Source organism: Canis aureus, chromosome 19, assembly GCF_053574225.1.
Source record: "Canis aureus isolate CA01 chromosome 19, VMU_Caureus_v.1.0, whole genome shotgun sequence".
NCBI classification, from domain to species: Eukaryota; Metazoa; Chordata; class Mammalia; order Carnivora; family Canidae; genus Canis; species Canis aureus.
Window position 1 is genome coordinate 39,708,291 of NC_135629.1, and position 22,617 is coordinate 39,730,907.

The window sequence follows — 22,617 nt, forward strand, 5'->3', positions numbered from 1 at the left end:
GAAAGACTCTGTCAAGAGCACAAAAGGAAAAGCTACAGATGGAGAGAAAAATTTTCAAACTACACATATGATATAAAACTAGTATCTAGAATATATAAAGAACAAAAAGAAATAAAAGGCATTCAAATTGCCAAAGAAGTCAAACTCTCCCTCTTCGCCGATGACATAATACTGTACATAGAAAACCCAAAAAGACTCCACCCCGAGATTGCTAGAACTCATACAGCAATTTGGCAGTATGGCAGGATACAAAATCAATGCCCAGAAATCAGTGGCATTTCTATACACGAACAATGAGACGGAAGAAAGAGAAATTAAGGAGTCAATCCCATTTACAATTGCACCCAAAAGCATAAGATACCTAGGAATAAACCTAACCAAAGAGGTAAAGGATCTATACCCTCAAAACTATAGAACACTTCTGAAAGAAATTGAGGAAGACACAAAGAGGTGGAAAAATATTCCATGCTCATGGATTGGCAGAATTAATATTGTGAAAATGTCAATGTTACCCAGGGCAATATACACGTTTAATGCAATCCCTATCAAAATACCATGGACTTTCTTCAGAGTTAGAACAAATCATCTTAAGATTTGTGTGGAATCAGAAAAGATCCCGAATAGCCAGGGGAATATTCAAAAAGAAAACCATAGCTGGGGGCATCACAATGCCAGATTTCAGGTTGTATTACAAAGCTGTGGTCATCAAGACAGTGTGGTACTGGCACAAAAACAGACACATAGATCAGTGGAACAGAATAGAGAATCCAGAAGTGGACCCTGAACTTTATGGTCAACTAATATTCGACAAAGCAGGAAAGACTATGCATTGGAAAAAAGACAGTCCCTTCAATAAATGGTGCTGGGAAAATTGGACATCCACATGCAGAAGAATGAAACTAGACCATTCTCTTACACCATACACAAAGATAAACTCAAAATGGATGAAAGATCTAAATGTGAGACAAGATTCCATCAAAATCCTAGAGAAGAACACAGGCAACACCCTTTGTGAACTTGGCCACAGCAACTTCTTGCAAGATACATCCATGAAGGCAAGAGAAACAAAAGCAAAAATGAATTACTGGGACTTCATCAAGATAAAAAGCTTCTGCACAGCAAAAGAAACTGTCAACAAAACAAAAAGACAACCTACAGAATGGGAGAAGACATTTGCAAATGACCTATCAGATAAAGGGCTAGTACCCAAGATCTATAAAGAACTTATTAAACTCAACACCAAAGAAACAAACAATCCAATCATGAAATGGGCAAAAGACATGAACAGATATTTCACAGAGGAAGACACAGACATGGCCAACAAGCACATGAGGAAATGCTCCACATCACTGGCCATCAGGGAAATACAAATCAAAACCACAATGAGATACCACCTCACACCAGTGAGAATGGGGAAAATTAACAAAGCAGGAAACAACAAATGTTGGAGAGGATGTGGAGAAAGGGGAACCCTCTTACACTGTTGGTGGGAATGTGAACTGGTGCAGCCACTCTGGAAAACTGTGTGGAGGTTCCTCAAAGAGTTAAAAATAGACCTGCCCTACGACCTAGCAATTGCACTGTTGGGGATTTACCCCAAAGATACAGATGCAGTGAAATGCTGGGACACCTGCACCCCGATGTTTATAGCAGCAATGTCCACAATAGCCAAACTGTGGAAGGAGCCTCGGTGTCCATCGAAAGATGAATGGATAAAGAAGATGTGGTCTGTGTATACAATGGAATATTACTCAGCCATTAGAAACGACAAATACCCACCATTTGCTTCAACGTGGATGGATCTGGAGGGTATTACGCTGAGTGAAGTAAGTCAATCGGAAAAGGACAAACATTATATGTTCTCATTCATTTGGGGAATATAAAAATTAGTGGAAGGGAATAAAGGGAAAGGAGAGAAAATGAGTGAAAATATTAGTGAGGGTGACAAAACATGAGAGACAGCTAACTCTGGGAGATGAACAAGGGGTAGTGGAAGGGGGAGATGGGCAGGGGGTTGGGGTGACTGGATGATGGGCACTGAGGAGGGCACTTGGCAGGTTGAGGACTGGGTGTTATGCTATATGTTGGCAAATTAAACTTCAATAAAAAATAAATTAACTAAAAAAAAGAACTCCAAAACACAACAGTTAAAAACAGAAAGTCCCCCACAGTTAAGAGTCTCTCATGGTTTGTCTCCCTCTCTGATTTTTTCCCATTCAGTTCTGCCTCCCTTCCCTTATGGTCCTCTGCACTATTTCTTATATTCTGCATTTGAATGACACCATATGATATTTGTCTTTTTCCAAATGGTGATGTGATGAGCCCTGGGTGTTATACACAACTGATGAATTACTGAAAACTACATCTGGGCCATTGCTCACTAACGCCAGCATCACCTCTAGCCCACAGAGCTCAAGTCCAAGAAGAGAAGTAAGGAAGGAGGTAACCTGTAGCAGCCTGTAACCATGGCTGCTACAGAGCAGATTGCAGGCAAATCACAAATCCACCTATAGTAAAGCACTGAGGAAGCAACTAGCTACAAAAGCCATTTGCAGGACTGCGCCCTCTACTGGACGGGTGAAGAAACCTCATCGTTACAGGTCTGGTACTGGGGCACTCCAGGAAATAAGACGTTGTCAGAAGTCCATCGAACTTCTGATCCGCAAACTTCCTTTCCAGGGTCTGGTGCAAGAAATTGCTCGGGGCTTCAAAACAGATCTGGGGATCCCTGGGTGGCTCAGCAGTTTAGCACCTGCTTTCAGCCCAGGGCATGATCCTGAAGTCTCCGGATTGAGTCCTGCATCGGGATTCCTGCATAGAGCCTGCTTCTCCCTCTGCCTGTGTCTCTGCCTCTCTTTCTCTCTCTGTGTGTGACTATCATAAATAAATAAAAATTTTTTAAAAATTTAAATATTTTATTTATTTATTCGAGAGAGAGAGAGGCAGAGACACAGGCAGAGGGAGAAGCAGGCTCCATGCACTGGGGAGCCCGACGTGGGATTCGATCCCGAGTCTCCAGGATTGCACCCTGGGCCAAAGGCAGGCGCTAAACCGCTGCGCCACCCAGGGATCCCAATAAATAAAATCTTTAAAAAAAATTCTCTTCTTCCTGTTTTTGGTAGTTCTGAACGTTAGATTTTTTCCCCCATGGGGTCAAAGGTACCTAAGTATATGACTGCAAGTGGAAAAACAGGGGACAGAAATCAAGTATTGACAGTTTTCCCATTTTCATTTGTGTATGAATTTTTAATATAAATGCAGGGGCATAAAGCATTAATGGTCAAAATGTTTCAGTGAACACGTTTCAGCAGTTCGACTGTATAACAATTATAAATAAACCTGTTAAAATTTGCTGGACAATGCTAGCATTTGGATTTTTTTAAAACAAGTAAATTCTTACTAATGGCAACTAAGTGGTGTTTGCTGCATTTTTATCATACAGTAGATTCCATTCATTCACTATACTTTTCTAGCTGAGTTGTCCTACATGTAAGTACATGTTTTTAATGTTGCCCGTCCTCTGTGCTATTCCTGTAAGTTTGCTATCAAAATACATCAAATTATTTTTTAAAAAAAGAGAACTACATCTGAAACTAATGATGTCCTATATGTTAGCTAACTGAACTTAAAGAAACTTTTAAAAACACAGGAAGTGCAATCAGAAAATGGGTAAAAGGCATGAAAAGCATATATAAATTGGCAAATAACCATGTGAAAAGATAGGTGTTCAACATCATTACCCATTAGGGAAATGCAAATTAAAACTACAAAAAAAAAAAACTACAATGAGATATAACTACACCTATCAGAATGACTAAAATAGAAAATAGTGACAAAATCAAATGCTGCCAAGAATGCAAAGACCCTAGATCTCTCATACACTGCAGTCGGAAATGTAAAATGCCACCACCTGCCTAGAAAATGGTTTGGCAGTTTCTTAACAAACTAAATCTGCCACTATCATATAAGCCAACACAAGTGCATGCCTGGGCATTTACCACAGGGAAATAAAAACTTTTGTTCACAAGACTATAAAAACGTGTACCTAAATGTTTATAACAGCTCTCTTTTAAAGTAAAAAACTGGAAACAACTCTGATAACCTTCAAAATGTGAATAGCTAAGCAAATGGTGGTACATTCATACCATGAATATAACTCAGAAATAAAAAGTAATGAACTATTAATACATGCAAAAACCATGGACAAATTTTGATAGAGTTATGCTGAATGAAAATCTCTAATTCCAAAATGCTGCATACTGTATACTTCCACCTACATATATTTTTTTGAAGATTTCATTTATTTGAGAGAGCATACCCATGTGGGAGAGAGAGAGACAGAGAAGGAGCAGGGGCAGGAGAGGAAGAAGCAGACTCCCCACTGAGCAGGAAGCCTGGTGCAAGGCTTGATCCCAGAACACTGCAATCATGACCTGAGCTCAAGGCAGACGCTTAACCAACTGACTACCCAGGTACTCCCACCCACATACATTTTTAAATGACAAAATTATAAAACAACAACAACAACAAAAAGAACAGAGAAGGAATTAGCTGGTTGTCAGAGATTATCAGGCAACAGAGGTGGAGGGATGTGGGTATGGCTATAAAAGGGCAACATGAGAGATCCTTGTGGTGATGGAAATATTCTGCCTCTTAATTATATTTATGTCACTATCCTGGTTTTGATACTGTACTACAGTTTTACAAGATGTTTTCAATGGAGGACTTGGATATCTATTTATGATAACTGCATATAACTTTTTAATCATCTCAAAAATATAAAGTATAACAAAGAAAACCACATCTATCATCTGTCAAAAACAACTAAAAAACTGAACAAATTATGTGAAGCAACTGTTTTCAGACACTGGACAACCAGCAGCACAGGAATGTATAATCACTAGGAGAAGGGAAACAAATGAAGTGAGTGATACAATTTTCCAACATTTTTTGTCTAGAGGCCTTTATAGATCAGAAAGAGACAGTACAGAGCAAAGCACTGTCAAGCATTATTAAGAGTGGGAGAGGTGAATTCTGTGCAACAGAACAAAAGGGAATCATGAAGACCAAGAATTAAAGAATTCCTCACAGAAATTTCCTGGAGTCTTTGCCTGAAAACTAAGCTGTAATTGCTGAGTGAGACTCTACAAGTCCAGGGAAATGGCAACTAACTAACAGGCAGCTAGAAGTTAATTCATGAAGCAAACATAAGGTTGGTACACATTCAAGTTCTAACCTGGCAGAGTAGAAAGAATTCAGTGAACCCATGGGTATTTCAATAAAGACCCAATAAAACTGAACGTTAAGATTAAGGTCAAAGAATCCTAAAGTAAAGGCTACTCTAGACCTATTCTAACAAACCTTATGGATCAAGCTGAATTATAAGTAAATCAATTCCCTGCACAAATGAATTAAACTTTTAGGGGCACCTGGCTGGCTCAGTGATTCTTAATCTCAGGCTCACGAGTTCAAGCCCCACACTGAGCATAGTGCCTGCTTTAAAAAAAATTTTTTTCTTTAAAGAAAGGTAACAAAATTCAGATCAAAAAATTCAACAACATAACTTCAAAATTCTAGAAAAAAAACTACTAGGTATGAAAATATATAAGCCATAAACAGGAGAAAAAGTAGCCAGTAAAAAGACCAAAAATGATACACAACGGGAACTAGCAGGAAAGAAGTTTAAAACAGCTATTAAAATTATTGAACACTACATCTGAAACTAATGATGTACTTATTATATGTTGGCTAATTGAATTTAAATTAAAAAAGAAAAAATTTGCTCAAGAATTTAAAAGAAAAAAAAAAGAAAAAGAAAAAAGAAAAAGAAAAAAAAAGAAAAAAAAAAAGAATTTAAAAGAAAACAGGAACACAATGAAAGTGCAATACATATATAAAATGGAACAAAATGGAAATAAAAGAGCTGAAAAACACATCTAAATGAAAATGTTCATTCAAGGTGTTTAGTAGCAGATTAAATACCATGGAAGAAAGAGTAGCACACTTGAAGACCTAGTATTAAAACTATGCAAGTAAGAGAGTTGAGGGAAAAGCTGAAAAATAAAACAATGGTTAAAAAAAACTGTCAAGTAATATAAAACAGTGTAACATATGTAACTGGAACACCAAAAAAAAAGTAGCAATGAAATATTTGAGGAAATTGTAGAAAAAAAGGTCAAAGTTTTTTTTTATTTCTACATTATTTCAAGTTTTTATTTAAATTCCAGTTAGTTAACATACATTGTAATATGATTTTCAGGTGTAGAATTCAGTGATTCATCACTTACATACAATACCTGATGCTCACCACAAGTACACCCATCACCCCATTAAACCCATCTCATTCTCTATGGTTAACAATCTGTTTTCTGGTTTGGCTTAGGTTGTGATCCTGGGATTAAGTCCTGCATCAGGCTCCCATCAGGGAGCCTGTTTCTCCCTCTGCCTATGCGTCTCTGTCCCTCTCTGTGTATGCCTCAGGAATGAATGAATGAATGAATGAATGATCTTGAAAAAATAAAAAAGCATTAAAAATAATAGCTTGTACAGTAACAAAAAGAAAAAACAAAATAGACAAATTTCCTACAAAATACAACTAACTCAACTGACAGAAAATGAATTGGGCAATACTGAAGACAGAACATTAGCTCTACCATGACAAATTAGACTTCATCAAAATTAAAATCTATTCTTCAGAACAAAACATTAAGAAAATAAAAAGGCAAGCCACACACCAAGAGTATATTTAAAATATACAAAATGAAGAATTCATATAATTCAATTTTTAAAAAACAGTAAAATATGAGTGAAAAACTTGAACAGACACTCCACAGAAAAATGAGGTGAAACGCCAATAAACATTTGAAAAAGTGTTCAACCTCATTAGTCATCAGGGAAATAAAAATTAAGATCATAACAAGATACTGCCAGCCCATTCATATGAATGGCTAAAATTTCAAAGACTAAAAATGAAAAGTATTGCTGAAATCGCAGACCAACTGAAACTCTCATACTTATTTTTAAACTTAAATTTGGGGAGGGTTCTCACCATTTGCTGATAAGAATCATTCACATTGCCTAACTATTTGACACAAAGAATATCATTTATGCTGAACACCTTTTTTCCTTCTGGGATCGTGGAATTTTGTTACATGCTAGACAGAAGCTGCCTATGTGACCAGTGCCCAATAAAAACTCTGAGCACTGGATCTCAAACAAACTTCCCTGGTTGATAACATTTCACATGTGCTGTCACAGTGTTGTTGGGGGAATTAGGTTTGTCCTGTGTGACTCCATTGGGAAAGGACTCTTGGAAGTCCTTGAGCCTGATTTCCCCAGACTTTAACCCATGCATCTTTTCCTTTTATTGATTTTGATTTGTATTCTTCACTGAAGTAATTCATACCTTTGAGAGCAACTATATAATGAACCCTGTGGGTCCTCATAGCAAATCTTCAAATCTAGGGTTGGTCTTGAAGACTTCCAAACACAATAAAAAGTATGCCTGGTACAAAATACCACCTCACCTTCATTCTTTCAACTTCTACCACTTTCTCCCCACCTACAACAATACAAATACACTAATAATAAGGCGCATCGATGAAGTACACTTAACATGTCGCTGTAAGATAAAATACAAACCACAAACATAAAATGCCAATGCTGAGTAACAATGATAAATGTTATTTTTTAAAAGTTTTCAGTTAGGAGAACTCCTACTGATAACTAGTTTTCTTTCATTTAAAAAAAATCGTTAGATAAGGTCTCAGTATTACTTGATATTGACCAAGCCTGTATCAAAACTAACCACTAAAACTAAAAGTAAATTGAAAAACTGAGATGATAACTCTCAGAGTGAATGTGAAATCACATCTTCAGGGTTTGATATAAAAATCTTTTTTTGGGCAGCCCGGATGGCTCAGTGTTTTAGTGCTGCCTTCAGCCCAGGGCCTGATCCTGGAGACCCAGGAAGAATTCTCAGGGCTCCCCGCATGAAGCTTGCTTTTCCCTCTGCCTGTGTCTCTGCCTCTCTTTCTCTCTCTGTGTCCTCATGAATAAATAAAATCTTTTTTAAAAAATCTTTAACAATTGAGGTATAGATGACATACTACACACTGCTGATATACAAACTACACATAGTATAGAATTTGATGCCTTTTGGCATATAGTATATTTGCCAGTGAAATCATGAGCACAATTAAAATAATAAAATTTGCACCATCCCCAAAAGTTTTCTCACATCTTTTTGTAATCCATCTCTCTCTTCAACACTATTGGCAGGCAACTACTGAACTTTTTTAAGGCATTATAAATTATTAACATTTTCTAGAATTTTACATAAATCAAATTCAAAATGTTCATCAGAGTCCTCTACTCCCCAAACCAACAACCATATACTCCGTAGAATCTACATCTACTTCATTCCTTTCACACATAACCTACTCACTAGATTCTGGCTCTGTGCCACCGTTATGCTATTAAAAGTGATTCCCTTAAAAATCACCAGTGGCCTTCTAATTGCCAAACATAGTAGGCCCTACTCAGTACCCATTCTACTAGACTACTCCACAGTACCTGAAATCATTAATTACCCTTGAAAGAAAAAAAAAAAAAAAAAAATCTTTCTTCTCCTTAGCCAACTATCACTTCTATTTCTCAGCCTCTCTGTGCTAGTTCCTCTTATTCTGTCCTCTGAGTGTTGTCAAGTCTTTAAAGTCTTATTTGCAGCCCTATGCTATCATAGCAGTAGTTGTTATAGAAACAGAAGTAAATATTTATTGTGCTGTTATCGTGTGCTAATAAGCACTGTGTTAAGCTTCATGTAAATTCAATGATTCCTCATAACAATTCTATGAAGTAAGTATCCCTAAGGATAATGTTATCCCTAAGGCACCTGGGTGGCTCAGTGGTTGAGCGTCTGCCTTTGGCTCGGGTCGTGATCCCGGGGTCCTGGAATTGAGTCCCGTATCGGGCTCCCTGCAGGGAGCCTGCTTCTCTCTCTGCCTATGTCTCTATCTCTTTCTCTGTCTCTTATGAATGAATGAATGAATGAATGAATGAATGAATGAATGAATAAAAAAATAAAATGATAATTATCCCCATTTAAGATACATACAGAATTAGACAGAATAACATACTCTACACGAACCTATCATTCAGCTTTAATGATGATCAATGTCAATTTTTTTTTTAAGATTTTATTTATTTATTCATGAGAGACACAGAGAAAGAGGCAGAGACATAGACAGAGGGAGAAGCAGGCTCCATGCAGGAGTTCAATGTGGGACTCGATCCCGGGACTCCGGGATCATGCCCTGAGCCAAAGGCAGATGCTCAATTGCTGAGCCACCCAGGTGTCCCAACATTTTGCCAATCTTGATTAATTAATCCCCACATACACATTTTTACCTACTGCAGTACTTCAGAGAAAATTTTAGAATTCATCCATAAATACTTCAATATGTACCTTTAAGAGGTGCTTACTATTTTTCCAATAAACTCTTTTATAATTATGCTGTATTTGGGCACCTGGGTGGCTCAGTGGGTTAAGTGCATGTCAAGAGTCTGACTCTTAATTTCTGCTCAGGTCATGATCTCTCAGGATCATAGGCTGAGGTCTGAGTCAGGCTCCATGTTCAGTGAGGGGGGAAAGGGGAGGTTCTGCTTAAGATTCTCTCTCGGGGTGCCTGGGTGGCTCAGTGGTTGAGCATCTGCTTTTGGCTCAGGTCATGATCCTGGGGTCTTGGGATCAAGTCCCACATCAGGCTCCCTTCAGGGAACCTGCTTCTCCCTCTGCCTATGTCTCTGCCTCTCTCTCATGAATAAATCTTAAAAAAAAAAAAAGATTCTCTCTCTCTCCTTCTGCCACTCCCTCTCCACTCTCTCTCTCCCACCGTCCCTCTCTCAAGTAAATTTATTTTTTATTTTTTTAAAGATTTTATTTTTTTAATAATAAATTTATTTTTTATTGGTGTTCAATTTGCCAACATACAGAATAACACCCAGTGCTCATCCCATCAAGTGCCCCCCTCAGTGCCCACCACCCAGTCACCCCCACCCCCCGCCCTCCTCCCCTTCCACCACCCCTAGTTCGTTTCCCAGAGTTAGGAGTCTTCCATGTTCTGTTATTATTATTATTATGCTCTGTGGCAATCGTAGATCCATGATTCTGTTAAATGGCAGATTTCCTGTTGCCAGAGAGACAAAATCCAAATTCTTTAGCATTCTTTATATTCTTTGGCATATAACAGTCTTCAAATATGGATCCAACCTACCTTTCCTTTCCTGCCTTGCCATCCATCACTTTCCTGTACTAGGCTCTACCCAGTTTGGACTATCTAATAATCCTTGAACATTTCTTATAGTTTCATGCCTCTATCTCTCTACTTATGATATAAAACATTCTATAAGGCACTGTAGCTATCTGGCAGAATTCTTGGTATCCAGCTGACAGTAGTTACATAAAAGCTAATCCTGAAACTACAAAATGGAAAACATAAACTCTCTTGAATTTTGCTCTTTTCCTCTTAAGCACTCATTTTATTTAAAAAACCCACAAAATTGGGCATCCCGGTGGCTCAGTGGTTTTGCACCGCCTTCAGTCCAGGGTGTGATCCTGGAGTCCCAGGATCAAGTCCCACGTTGGGCTCCCTGTACAGAGCCTGCTTCTTCCTCTGCCTGTGTCTCTGCCTCTCCCTCTCTGTCTCTCTCATGAATAAATAAATAAAATCTTTAAAAAAAAAAAAAAGCCCACAAAATTATCATCAAATATCTACTGTTGTTATCTTACTCTCTTATTCTTTATGTATGTTCTTAAGAAAGCTAATATTTTGGCAAGCCTAACAATTATATAACATGACATTTCACCAGAAGATAATATTATGTATCAAAACTTCTGATTTCTAAAATTATAAAACCAAAATAAGTTCTACCCTACAGTATATGCTGTAAAAATAAAGTCTTCAAAGAAATGCAAAAGACAAAAACCTATCATTCTTAAGATAAATGAGCATAAAACTGAGTAGCATATTTTTCCTACATATTATCCTTCTCTTAAACTGTACAATTTTATTATGTGGTCACAAAAATATATAACTGAAAGGGTATTTTATAATCATCCTGGTTTTCTCTTAAGAATGTAACATCTTACTACAGAATATTCATAGGGAACAAAACAATTCAGCTTTGAGATTTTCTTGTTTTATAGAAAGAAATGTTTTACCACTTAGTAAGATTTTTGAATATGATATTTGCTATCTAGTTCAGATATTATTTTATTTGGGCTATTTTGAATTTTAATTTTAGCATAAGTCATACACAACTAAAGACATCCTAATAAGCCACCTTGTAAATTTATTTAACCGCTAACAGCTACAAAAAACCTACTGAAATTTTTACTTATTATGACTATAATATTAAGACATAGGAATTTTTTATCACTTTAAGTGTATGGAATCATTAAATGAAGATATTTTACAAACTAAAGAATTATCACCGTGATTCCACAAAATATTATTGCCACAGGAAATGAAATTGCTATTTCCATTAAATTTTTAAAGTTTAACAAGACAAGTACAAATAATATAAATACAAGCTATTAAAAGTATACAGATGTTATTAATAAATGCTACAATCTAAGTTTCTAGAATGAAGTTGGTATTATCAAAATAGACAATTTCAAGAGTATCACATTAGTCAAAAGTAAAGAAATTAAAAGTCTTATCAAACAAAATGAGCCCTAAGACTTAAGATTAGTTTAATTTGGTTTCTTCATTTTGATTAGCTTATGAAATCACCACTAAGATTAATCACAAGGTGGCCTCTCCCACAGTCTGTAAATATCTTTGTTGCAGAAAAAATAATTTAGAAAATAGGTATGAGATTCTGAGCACCTTTCCCTTACTCTAAAACAGAATTCTGACTGGGGCACCTAGGTGTTCAGTTGGTTAAGCATCCAACTCTTGATTTCAGCTCAGGTCATGATCTCAGGGTCATCTGATCAAGCCCTGTGTCAGGCTCCACACTGAGCACAGAGTCTGCTCATCCCTTTTCCTCTGCTCCTCCCCATTCTCTCTCTCTCTCTCAAATAAATAAATAAATAAATAAATAATTTTAAAAATAAATAAAAATAAAATAGAACTCTGACTACCTGCTAGAGAAGCCATATGGAGAAGGACAGACCTTGAGACTAGATGGAAGAGTCTAGCTATTTCAGAGATTTGGCTAAGGACAGCCTTCCAGCCATCCTTGCCAGGTTGCCAGACCTGTGAATAAACCCTCCTGGACACTCCAGCCAGCTGAGCCTCCAGATGATTGTAGCCACAGGTGGTATCACATATACCATCACATGTGTATGTCTCACAAGAAGGTTTTCAAACCACACACCATTCATCAACTGGTTATTTTAATTACAATCATGTAATAATTTCAGTGACCATCGTCTCCACAATGATCCTCAAACACTAGTATTGGAAACAAGGTGATGGGGTGGCCAAAGTCACAAATATTAACTAAAATAAATAAAAAGCATGTTATATCATAAATTACAACTCTCTGATCATTTATAAAATTTCTCATTTATTCAAGTTCTAATTTTTTATGATTTTAAGTTAAGATAAAACACATAAAATACAAATAGAAATTATTTCCACAAGAGCACTCTTTTTTTAAAAAGAATTTTTCTTTTTAAGATTTTATTTATTTATTCATGAGAGACACACAGAGAGGCAGAGACACAGGCGGAGGGAGAAGCAGGCTCCACACTGGGAGCCCGATGCGGGACTCCATCCCGGGTCCCCAGGGTCACACCCTGAGCCCAAGGCGGGCGCTCAACCTCTAAGCCACCCAGGCGTCCCATCCACAAGAGCACTCTTGAGGTAGAAATAATACCTGAAAGTTTATTTTAAAATTAGAAACACAAGAGACACCTGGGTGGCTCAGTTGGTTAAGCATCTGCCTTCACTTTGGGTCATGATCTCAGTCAGGGTCCTGGAATGGAGCCCCATTTTCAAGTCCCTGCTCAGTGGGGAATTTGTTTCTCCCTCTCCCTCTGCGTCTCCCAGCCCCACTGCTTGTGGGTGCACATCTGCTCTCTCTCTCAAATAAATAAATAAAATCTTTCTTACAAAACCAGAAATACACAAAAAAATTACCTATGAGCAATGGTTCTCAATTGGGGTAATTTTACCACCACCACCACCACCACCCCATCCCTAGGGATGATAGGGGAGGGAGGACTTTGGCAATGTCTGCAGTCACTTTTCATTGCCACAACTTGAGGGTGGAAATGTTATTGACATTTAGGAAGTAGAGGTCATATATGTTGCTAAACATCTTAAAATGCACAAGACAACTCCCCACAATGAAGAATTATCTGGCCCAAAATGTGAACAATGCCAAGGATATGAGGAATTAAAATTTGAAGATACTGTCCTCTTAAAATCATTATCTTAAAAACAAAAATGAATGATTGATTCTACTGGAAAAATTGATGGTTAGAACTCTGAACAATTTTTTAATAAAAATAGTAATTCTGATATTTTTCAGTATAAGAAAAAAGCTAATATATTAAAATTCAAGCTACAGAAAAAATATAAGAAAAGCTGTTAATAAAAAAAAAAGAAGGGCAGCCCAGGTGGCTCAGCGGTTTAGCGCCTGCCTTTGGCCCGGGGTGTGATCCTGGAGACCTGGGATTGAGTCCCACGCCTGGCTCCCTGCATGGAGCCTGCTTTTCTCCCTCTGCCTGTCTCTGCCCCTCTCTCTCTGTGTGTCTCTCATGAATAAATAAATAAAATCTTTAAAAAAAAAAAAAAAGTAAGAAAGAAAGAAAGAAAAAAGAAAAGCTGATAATATTAATTACATGAAACAGTAAGTAGAAAGAAGTTTTTGCAAATGCATTACTGGAGAAAAATGTTCCTAAATATATTATATCCAGCACTTAAAATATACGTTGTTTGATGAAATTAATATTATTGGTAACAGAATAAATATATAAAATCCGGTTCACAAAAGTCATATTTAAATCCATATTTTAACAAGACTATCATCATCAACAAAGACATATAACTGAAAATTATTTGAAAGTTTTTTTCATTTTGTATTTTAGAAATAAATTCTTCTATATAATCACACGGCTCTACAGGACTAGGACTCTGAATAAGTCAACTTACTTTTCTTTTAAATTTTTTATTTAAATTCAACTTAGTTAACATGTAGTATATCATTAGCTTTATGGGTAGAATTTAATAAGTCATCAGTTGCATATAACACCTAGTGCTCATTACATCAAGTGCCCTCCTTAATGCCCACCACCCAATTACCTCATACCCCCACCCACATCCTTCCAACAACACTAAGTTTCTTCTCTATAATTAAAAGTCTTTTATGGTTTGACTCCCTCTCTGTTTTTATCTTATTTTTCTTTCCCTTATATTCATGTTTTATTTCTTAAATTCCACATATGAGTAAAATCATATATTTGTCCTTCTCTGCCTGATTTACTTCACTAAGCATAATACACTCTAAGTTCCATCCACGTTGTTGCAAATGGCAAGATTTCGTTTTGATAGCTGAGTAATATTCCATTGTATACATAATATCACATCTTTATCAATTCATCCATTTGGGCTCTTTCCACAATTTGGCTACTGTGGACATTGCTGCTATTAGCATTAGGGTGTAGGTGCCCCTTCAAATCACTGTTTTTGTATCTCTGGGTAAATACTTGGCAGTACAATTGCTGGGTCATAGGGCAGTTCTACTTTTAACTTTTTTAAAATGATTTTATTTATTTATTCATGAGAGACACAGAGAGAGGAAGAGACATAGGCAGACAGAGAAGTAGATTCCCTAAAGGGAGCCTGATGTGGAACTCAATCCCAGGACCCTAGGTTCACGACCTGAGCCAAAGGCAAATGCTCAACCACTGAGCCACCCAAGTACCCTACTTTTAACTTTTTGAGAAACCTCCATACTTTTTGTTCCAGAGTGGCTGTACCAGCTTGCATTCCCACCAACAGTGTTAAGAGGGTTCCCCATTCTCTGCATCATCGCCAACATCTGGTGTTTCCAGACTTGTTAATTTTAGCCATTATGACAGGTATGAGGTAGTATCTCATGGTGGTTTTGATTTGTATTTCCCTGATGCCAAGTGATATTGAGCATTTTTCATGTCTGTTAGCCATTTGTATGTGTTCGTTGGAGAATATCTATTCATGTCTTTTGCTCATTTCTTGATTGGATTTGTTTTTTGGGTGTTGAGTTTGATTAAGCTCATTATAGACTCTGGATACTAGCCCTTTATCTGATATGTCCTTTGCAAATATCTTCTCCCATTCCATAGTTTGCCTTTTAGTTTTGTTGCCTGTTTGTTTCCTTTGCTGGGTAGAAGCTTTTTATCCTGATAAAGTCCCAACAGTTCATTTTTGCTTTTGTTTTCCTTGCCTCTGGAGACATGTCGCAAGAAATTGCTGTGGCCAAGGTCAAAGAGGTTGCTGCCTGTGTTCTCCTCTAGGATTCTGATGGATTTCTGTATCACATTTTGATCTTTCCTCCATTTTGAATTTTTGTGTATGTTATAAGAAAGTGGTCATTCTTCTGCATTTGGCTGTCCAGTTTTCCCAGCACTATTTGTTGACACACTATCTTTTGTCCGTTGGATATTTTTTTCCCGCTTTGTCAAAGATTAGTTGACCAAAAAGCTGTGGGTACATTTCTGGGTTTCTATTCTATTCCACTAATCTATGTATCTGTTTTTGTGCCAATACAAAACGGTCTTGATGACTACTGTTTTATAATACAGCTTGAAGTCTGGAATTTTGATGCCTCCTGCTTTGGTTTTCTTTTTCAACATTACTTTGGCTATTCAGGGTCTTTTCTGATTCCATACAAATTTTATAATTGTTTCTTCTAGCTCTGTAAAAAAATGCTTGTGTTATTTTGATAGGGATTGCATTGAATGTGTAGATTGCTTTGGGTAATATAGACATTCTTTTTAATATAGACATTTTAACATATTTTTCCTTCCAATCCATAAAAGCATGGAATTTTTTTCCATTTCTTTATGTCTTCAATTTCTTTCATAAGTGTATTATAGTTTTCAAAGTACAGATCTTCTACCTCTTTAGTTAGGTTTATTTCTAGGTATCTTATGGCTTTTGGTGCAACTATAAATGAGATCAATTTCTTGATTTCATTTCTTTATGCTGCTTCATTATTGGTATACAGAAATGCAACAGACTTGTGTGTGTTAATTTCATATCCTGCGACTTTGATGAATTCCTAATGAGTTATAGCAATTTTTTGGCAGAGTCTTTTGGGTTTTCTACACACAGTATCATGTCATTTTAAAGTGTAAATTTGACTACTTCTTTACTGATTTAGATGCCTTTTACTTCTTTTTGTTGTCTGACTGCTGAGGCTAGGACCTCCAGTACATTGCTGAACAACAGTGGTGAGGGTGGACATCCCTTGTTGTGTTCCTGACCTTAGGTGGAAAAACTGAGAGTTCTTCCCCAATGAGGATGATATGAGCTGTGGATCTTTCATATGTGGATGGCCCTTATGAGGCTGAGGTATATTCCCTCCATTCTTAGATTGTTGAGAGTTTTTATCAAGAAAGGATGCTATATTTTGTCAAATGCTTTTTTTCTGCATCTACTAGAGGATCATATAGTTCTTATCCTTCTCTTTATTAATGTGGTGTACCATGTTGATTGATTTGTGGATACTAAACCACCCTTGTAGCCCAGGAATGAATCCCACTTGGTCGTAGTGAATAATCCTGTTAATGTACTGTTGGATCCTATTGGCTAGTATCTTGGTAAGGATATTTGCGTCCGTGTTCATCAGGGATACTGGTCTGTAATTCTCATTTTTAGTGGGGTCTTTGGCTTGGGGATCAAGGTAATGCTGGCCTCCTAGAATGAGTTTAGTAGCTTTCCTTCCATTTCTATTTTTTGGAACAGCTTCAGAATAGGTATTAATTCTTCTTTAAACATTTGATAGAATTCTGCTGGGAAACCATCCAGCCCTGGATTCTTATTTGTTGGGAAGTTTTTGTTTACTGGGTCATTTTCTTTGCTTGTTATGGGTCTGTTCAGATTTTCTATTGCTTCCTGTTTCAGTTTTGGTAGTTCATATGCTTCTAGGAATTTATCCATTTCTTCCGGATTGCCCAATTTGTTGGCATGTAATTGTTCGTAATATTATCTTAAAATTGTCTGTATGGCTTTGGTGTTGGTTGTGAGGTCAATTTAGTTTTTGACAAATACTTGAAGGAAAAAATAGTAAATGATCTGAACAGGTTTTTTCAAAATAAGCTTTGTAGCTATGATCATACAGGTATTTTCTGTCCTTTTAAAAAAAAACATGTTAATATTGCTGACAAAGAGCAGAGTCTGATTCAGCTCTGTAAAGGAAACAATGAGTATAACTATTGCAAAAGATTAGAAGATGGACAAGTAACAATTGTTTTTATATCAAATAAACATACTAGGTAGCTTCCTACATTAGAAAAGGTAACAATAAACTTTTACCTTTACATTTGGCTTCTTTGTTGAAACTCCTCTGTACCAACCTAAAACAAAGCATACAAAGGATATTAAAATCATAATGTTATTTTCTATAAAACACATAATATGACTTTTTAAGAGGAAAAATTAATGCAAAACAAATAGTGTACCTTTATTAGCAGTAGTTTGCTCTAGAAGGAACAGTCCTAGAATACACTTCCAATTTTCTTCAAAAGGTAAAACTTTCAACCGAATAAAGCCCCCAAATTAAAAAAGACCTCAGAGAACATGTAATTCAACTCCATGAAAATTCAGATGAATTAGTTAGGGGCAGGAAAATGCCAAAATCATATAGCTTTTTTGGTAGCAGATAGGGACTACAGCCCAGACTTTCAGTTTCTTGGTTTTATTCAATGTTCCATGCACAAAACTACATTTCTTGGCTTTCCAGATGCTAAAGTTGACATCTCTTCTTCAGTTATTTCTTCTCAGCATTCACACAGCATTAATAATCAAAGTTTCTATTACAAAATAAAAACAATTTTCAGGAAAAAATTTCATTATCAACTTTTCTCGATTCCAATCTATTATTTTTAAAGTTTTGTTATAGTTTCTCTCCTTGAGTTTTAAGAGGAAAATGTTCCAATGAGGTGTATTGAATGAAGAAAATGAAGAAAAGGAGATTATTGATAATAATTAATAATAACTAAGAGCTTATAGTTCTATGTACTGCAATAGAGAGGTTGTTCTACATGAGAGACTCCTAACTCTGGGAAACGAACTAGGAGTGGTAGAAAGGGAGGTGGGCGGGGGGTGGGGATGACTGGGTGACGGGCACTGAGGGGGGCACTTGATGGGATGAGCACTGGGTGTTATTCTATATGTTGGCAAATTGAACACCAATAAAAAATAAATAAAAATAAGTAAATAAATCAGAGAGAGGTTGTTCTATATGTATTAATCTTTAAATCTTGCAAAAAAAGCTATGAGGAAAAAGTCAACTTTCCTGAAATCATAACAAACAATAAAAGAAGAAATATCCTTGTTTATGTTTAGTGCAACAGCCGAGATAAGAAATTTGAATAACTCAATTCTACCTGGAGAGTTTCAGTATCTTCATTTATTAAAAAGAAAAAAGTGATTTACCAAATGTGACATTTTATAGTAACTTAAGAAACAGCACAGAGAATGATATCAGCAGGAATGGCAGAGTAAGGATCTCCAAAAAAGCCTCTCCTCAATAAAAGGAATAAGAATGCTGGCAAAAACTGTCAAAATCAAATTCTACAGAACTCTGGAAGTAAACCAAAGACATGATGTAATCCAAAAAGTACTTATTCAAGAAATCTGATTCTTGGTAAGAACAAAGACCTTTTTAATTTGCCCTGCAAGCCTTGTATTAGACTTGAAAACCAAAAGTCCCATGTTAGAGATGAAAACCAGAAAACTAACAGCCCCTGAAGGAGACAGAACAGGGGAAATAAAAAAATAAATAAATAAATAAATAAATAAATAAATAAATAAATAAATAAAGAGGTTTATCATGTGTACAAACTGCAAAACTCAGTACTATTAAGATGTCAATTATCCCTAAATTGGTCTATAGATTCAATGCAATGCCAATCAAAATCCCAGCAAAAATCTTGGTAGGTATTAAGTTCTTTCTAAAATTTAGGTAACTGACTACTAGAATAGTCAAAATAATTTTGAAAAGGAATAAAAAATGTTATTTCCAATGAAATACACTGGAAAACAAAAAAACCCACATGTAACTAAACAACTGATTTTCAAAAAGGGTGCAAAGAAAAATAATAGTCTTTTTAACAAATATCCATTGCTGAAACAATTGGATATACATAAAACAAACAAAAAAAACCCTCAAACCTACATAAAATTGCCTCAAAATATATCACAGAGTTAAATGTAAATGGTAAAACTGGTACAAGAACAAAAGTAGAATATTTTCGTGACCTTGGTTTAGACAAGGATTTCTTAAGCATACTCTATAAAAGAATTAATAATGTAATCTTCATAAAAGTTTTAAAATTTTGCTCTTCTAAGAGTCACAAAACTCTTAGAAGAAAACAGTGAAAATCTTCATGATATAAACTTGAAAATGATTTCTTGGATATGATACCAAAAGCACCGGTAACAGTAAAAATAGTAAAGTAGAAATAGATAAATGGGACTACATCAAAATTTAAAACTTCTGTGCATCAAAAGACAAAATCAACAGCATGGAAAGACCACCTAATGCCAATAAAAATCTCAACAAGTTGTTTTCTGAATACTGACAAACTGAGTCTAAAGTTTATAAGGGAAAGTAAAAGACCTAGAATAGGCAACATAATATTGAAGGAGAGTAACAAAAATGGAAGACTCACACTACCTGACTTCAAAACTTACAATTATAAAGCTACAGTAATCAAGACAGTGCAATATTAGAGCAAGAACAAATAGATCAACAGAACAGAATAGAGAGCACTGAAGTAGACCCACATAAATAATAGTCTGATCTTTAAAAAGGAACAAAGATGCTACAACTGGTGCTCGGAAAACTAGACACAACATTTTAAAATAATGAATCTAGACACAGACATTTATGTCCTCACATTCTTCACAAAATTAACTCAAAATGGATCAAAGATCTAAATGTACAACACAAAACTAAAAGAGAAAATCTAAATAACCTTGTGTATAGCAATGACCTTTAAGGTTGTACACCAAATGCATGATCCATGAAAGAAACAATCAATAAGCTAGACTTCATTAAAATTAAAACTACTGCTCCGCAAAAACACACTATCAAGAGAATTCAAAGACAAACCACAACCAGGAGAAAATATTTATAAAAGGCACATCTCAAAAAAAAAAAAAAAAAGGCACATCTCATATAAGACTGTTACCTAAAATATACAAAGAATGTTTAAAACTTAATAATAAAAACACCTCAGTTGAAAAATGGGCAAAAGACCTGAATAGATACCTCACCAAAGAAGATATACATATGGCAAAATGCATATGAGTGTTCAATACCAAATATGATTCAAGAATTGTAAATTAAAATGAGTTTAAAACATATCTACTATAATGGCCATAATCCAAAACACTGACAACACCAAATGCTGATGTGAAGCAACAGAAACTCTCACTCATTGCTGGTGGGAATTCAAAATGGTACAGCCATTCTGAAAGGTGGTTTAGCAGTTTCTTAGAAAACTAAATATAGTCTTACCACAGGATTCATCAGTCTGACTGTTTGGTACTTACTCAAATGAACATTCATGTCCACACAAAAATCTGCATCTGGATGTTTACAGCAGCTTTATTCATAACTGCCAAAATGTGGAAGCAACCAAGATATCCTTCAGGTAAATGGATAAATAAACTGTGGTACATCCAGACACTGGTATATGCTGAATACAGTGACAAAAAGAAATGAGCTATCAAGCCACAAAAAGACATGGAGGAACTTAAAGTGCATAATACTAAATGAGAAAAGCCAAATTGAAAAGGTCACATACCATATGATTCCAACCATATGACATCCAAAAAAGGCAAAACCATGGAGGCAATTAAAGTATCAGTGTTTGCCAAAGGCTGAAGGGAGTGAGAGTGGGAGGAATAAATAGGTGGAGAGGATCTTTAGGGCAGTGAAACTATTCTATGTGATACTATGATGGTAGATACTTGTCATTATACATTTATCCAAACCAATAGTACAATACGAAAAGTGAACCCTGATGTAAACTTTGGATTTGGGGTGGTAATAATATGCCAATGTAGGTTCAATGATTGTAACAAATGTATCCACTCTGGTATGGATGTTGATAGTGGGAGAGGCTATACATGTATGGGGGTAGGGGGCATATGGGAATTTCCTGTACTTGTTGCTCAGTTTTGTTGGGAGCCTAAAACTACTCTAAAAAATAGTCTATTTTTTAATGCATTTTCTATGTGATCCACAAATCCCACCTCTAAGTATTTAATCAATAGGAAAAAAACCCATACTAAAATCTATACACAATGTTTATAACAACTTTATTCATAATCTTCAAAAATAAAGCAACTCAAATGTCTATCAACTGCTACATGGATAAATAAAATGTGGCTTAGATCTGTATGACAAAATACTACTCAGAAAAAAAACAAACCACAGACACATACAATATGAATTAATTTTGAATGCATTATGCTAAGTGAAAAAAAGCCAGGCACAACAGGATATACAATGTATGATTCCATTTACATAACATTTTAGAAAACACAAAACTAGAGGGACAGAAAACAAATCGGTGGTTTCCAGGCCTGGGAAAAGAGGATTAGGAAGGTTGGTTGACTACAAGGAACCTGATGTTACACTTGGGGGTGACAAAAATGTTCTGTATCTTAACTATGGTTACAGTTATACATTTATCAAAATTCAGTTATATGAATAACTTAACTATGGTTACAGTTATACATTTATCAAAATTCAGAGAAATGTACTCCAGAAAGGGTGACATTTACTGTTCATAAAAATACCCCAATAACCTGACTAAAACAAACATACACACACACACACAACAGGATAACACTTCACATCTACTACATTGGTTAGAATTTTTATTTTAAATTCTAGCAATAGCAGATGCTGGCAAGAGATTCTGGAGCAATCAGAGAGTGCTAGTGAGAGTGATAATAAATGGCCCCCACTTTCAAAAACAATGCAGTATTTATTATACGTGTATTGTATAACACTAGAAATGTACTTCTGTATCTTATCCCTCCTTTATACAGTAGCATTGATTTGGAGATATTACTGCATTCTAGAGAAATTTTTGGAAATGGGGAGGGTCGAGTTAACGACATTAAAAATATTTATATTTTCAAAATGCAAAGATTCTTAGGAGAAACACAGTGTAAATCATGATCTTAGGTTACACTGTTTCATGCACAAACAACAAGAAAATAAATTTGACTTCATCAAAATTAAAAGCTTTGTTCCTCAAAGGCCATAAAAAAATTAAAATATAACCCACAAAATGGACAAAAATATTTACAAATCATATACCTGATAAAAGACTAGTATCCAGAATATATAGAGAACTCATAACTAATTGAAAAG

At 35.7% G+C, this 22,617-nt stretch overlaps 1 protein-coding gene across 13 annotated transcripts in view; it reads right to left on the reverse strand.

Moving 5' to 3' along the window:
- DOCK3 (dedicator of cytokinesis 3) overlaps positions 1-22,617 on the reverse strand; it is a 514,642-nt gene that overhangs the window by 363,738 nt on the left and 128,287 nt on the right. For 12 of the 13 annotated variants that reach the window (XM_077858742.1, XM_077858737.1, XM_077858736.1 and 9 more), the window contains one exon: positions 17,535-17,575. The exons of the other annotated variant lie outside the window; for it this stretch is intronic. In XM_077858742.1, the coding sequence (XP_077714868.1) occupies positions 17,535-17,575 (41 nt within the window). The remainder of the gene's footprint in view (positions 1-17,534; positions 17,576-22,617) is intronic. 13 annotated transcript variants of the gene reach the window in all.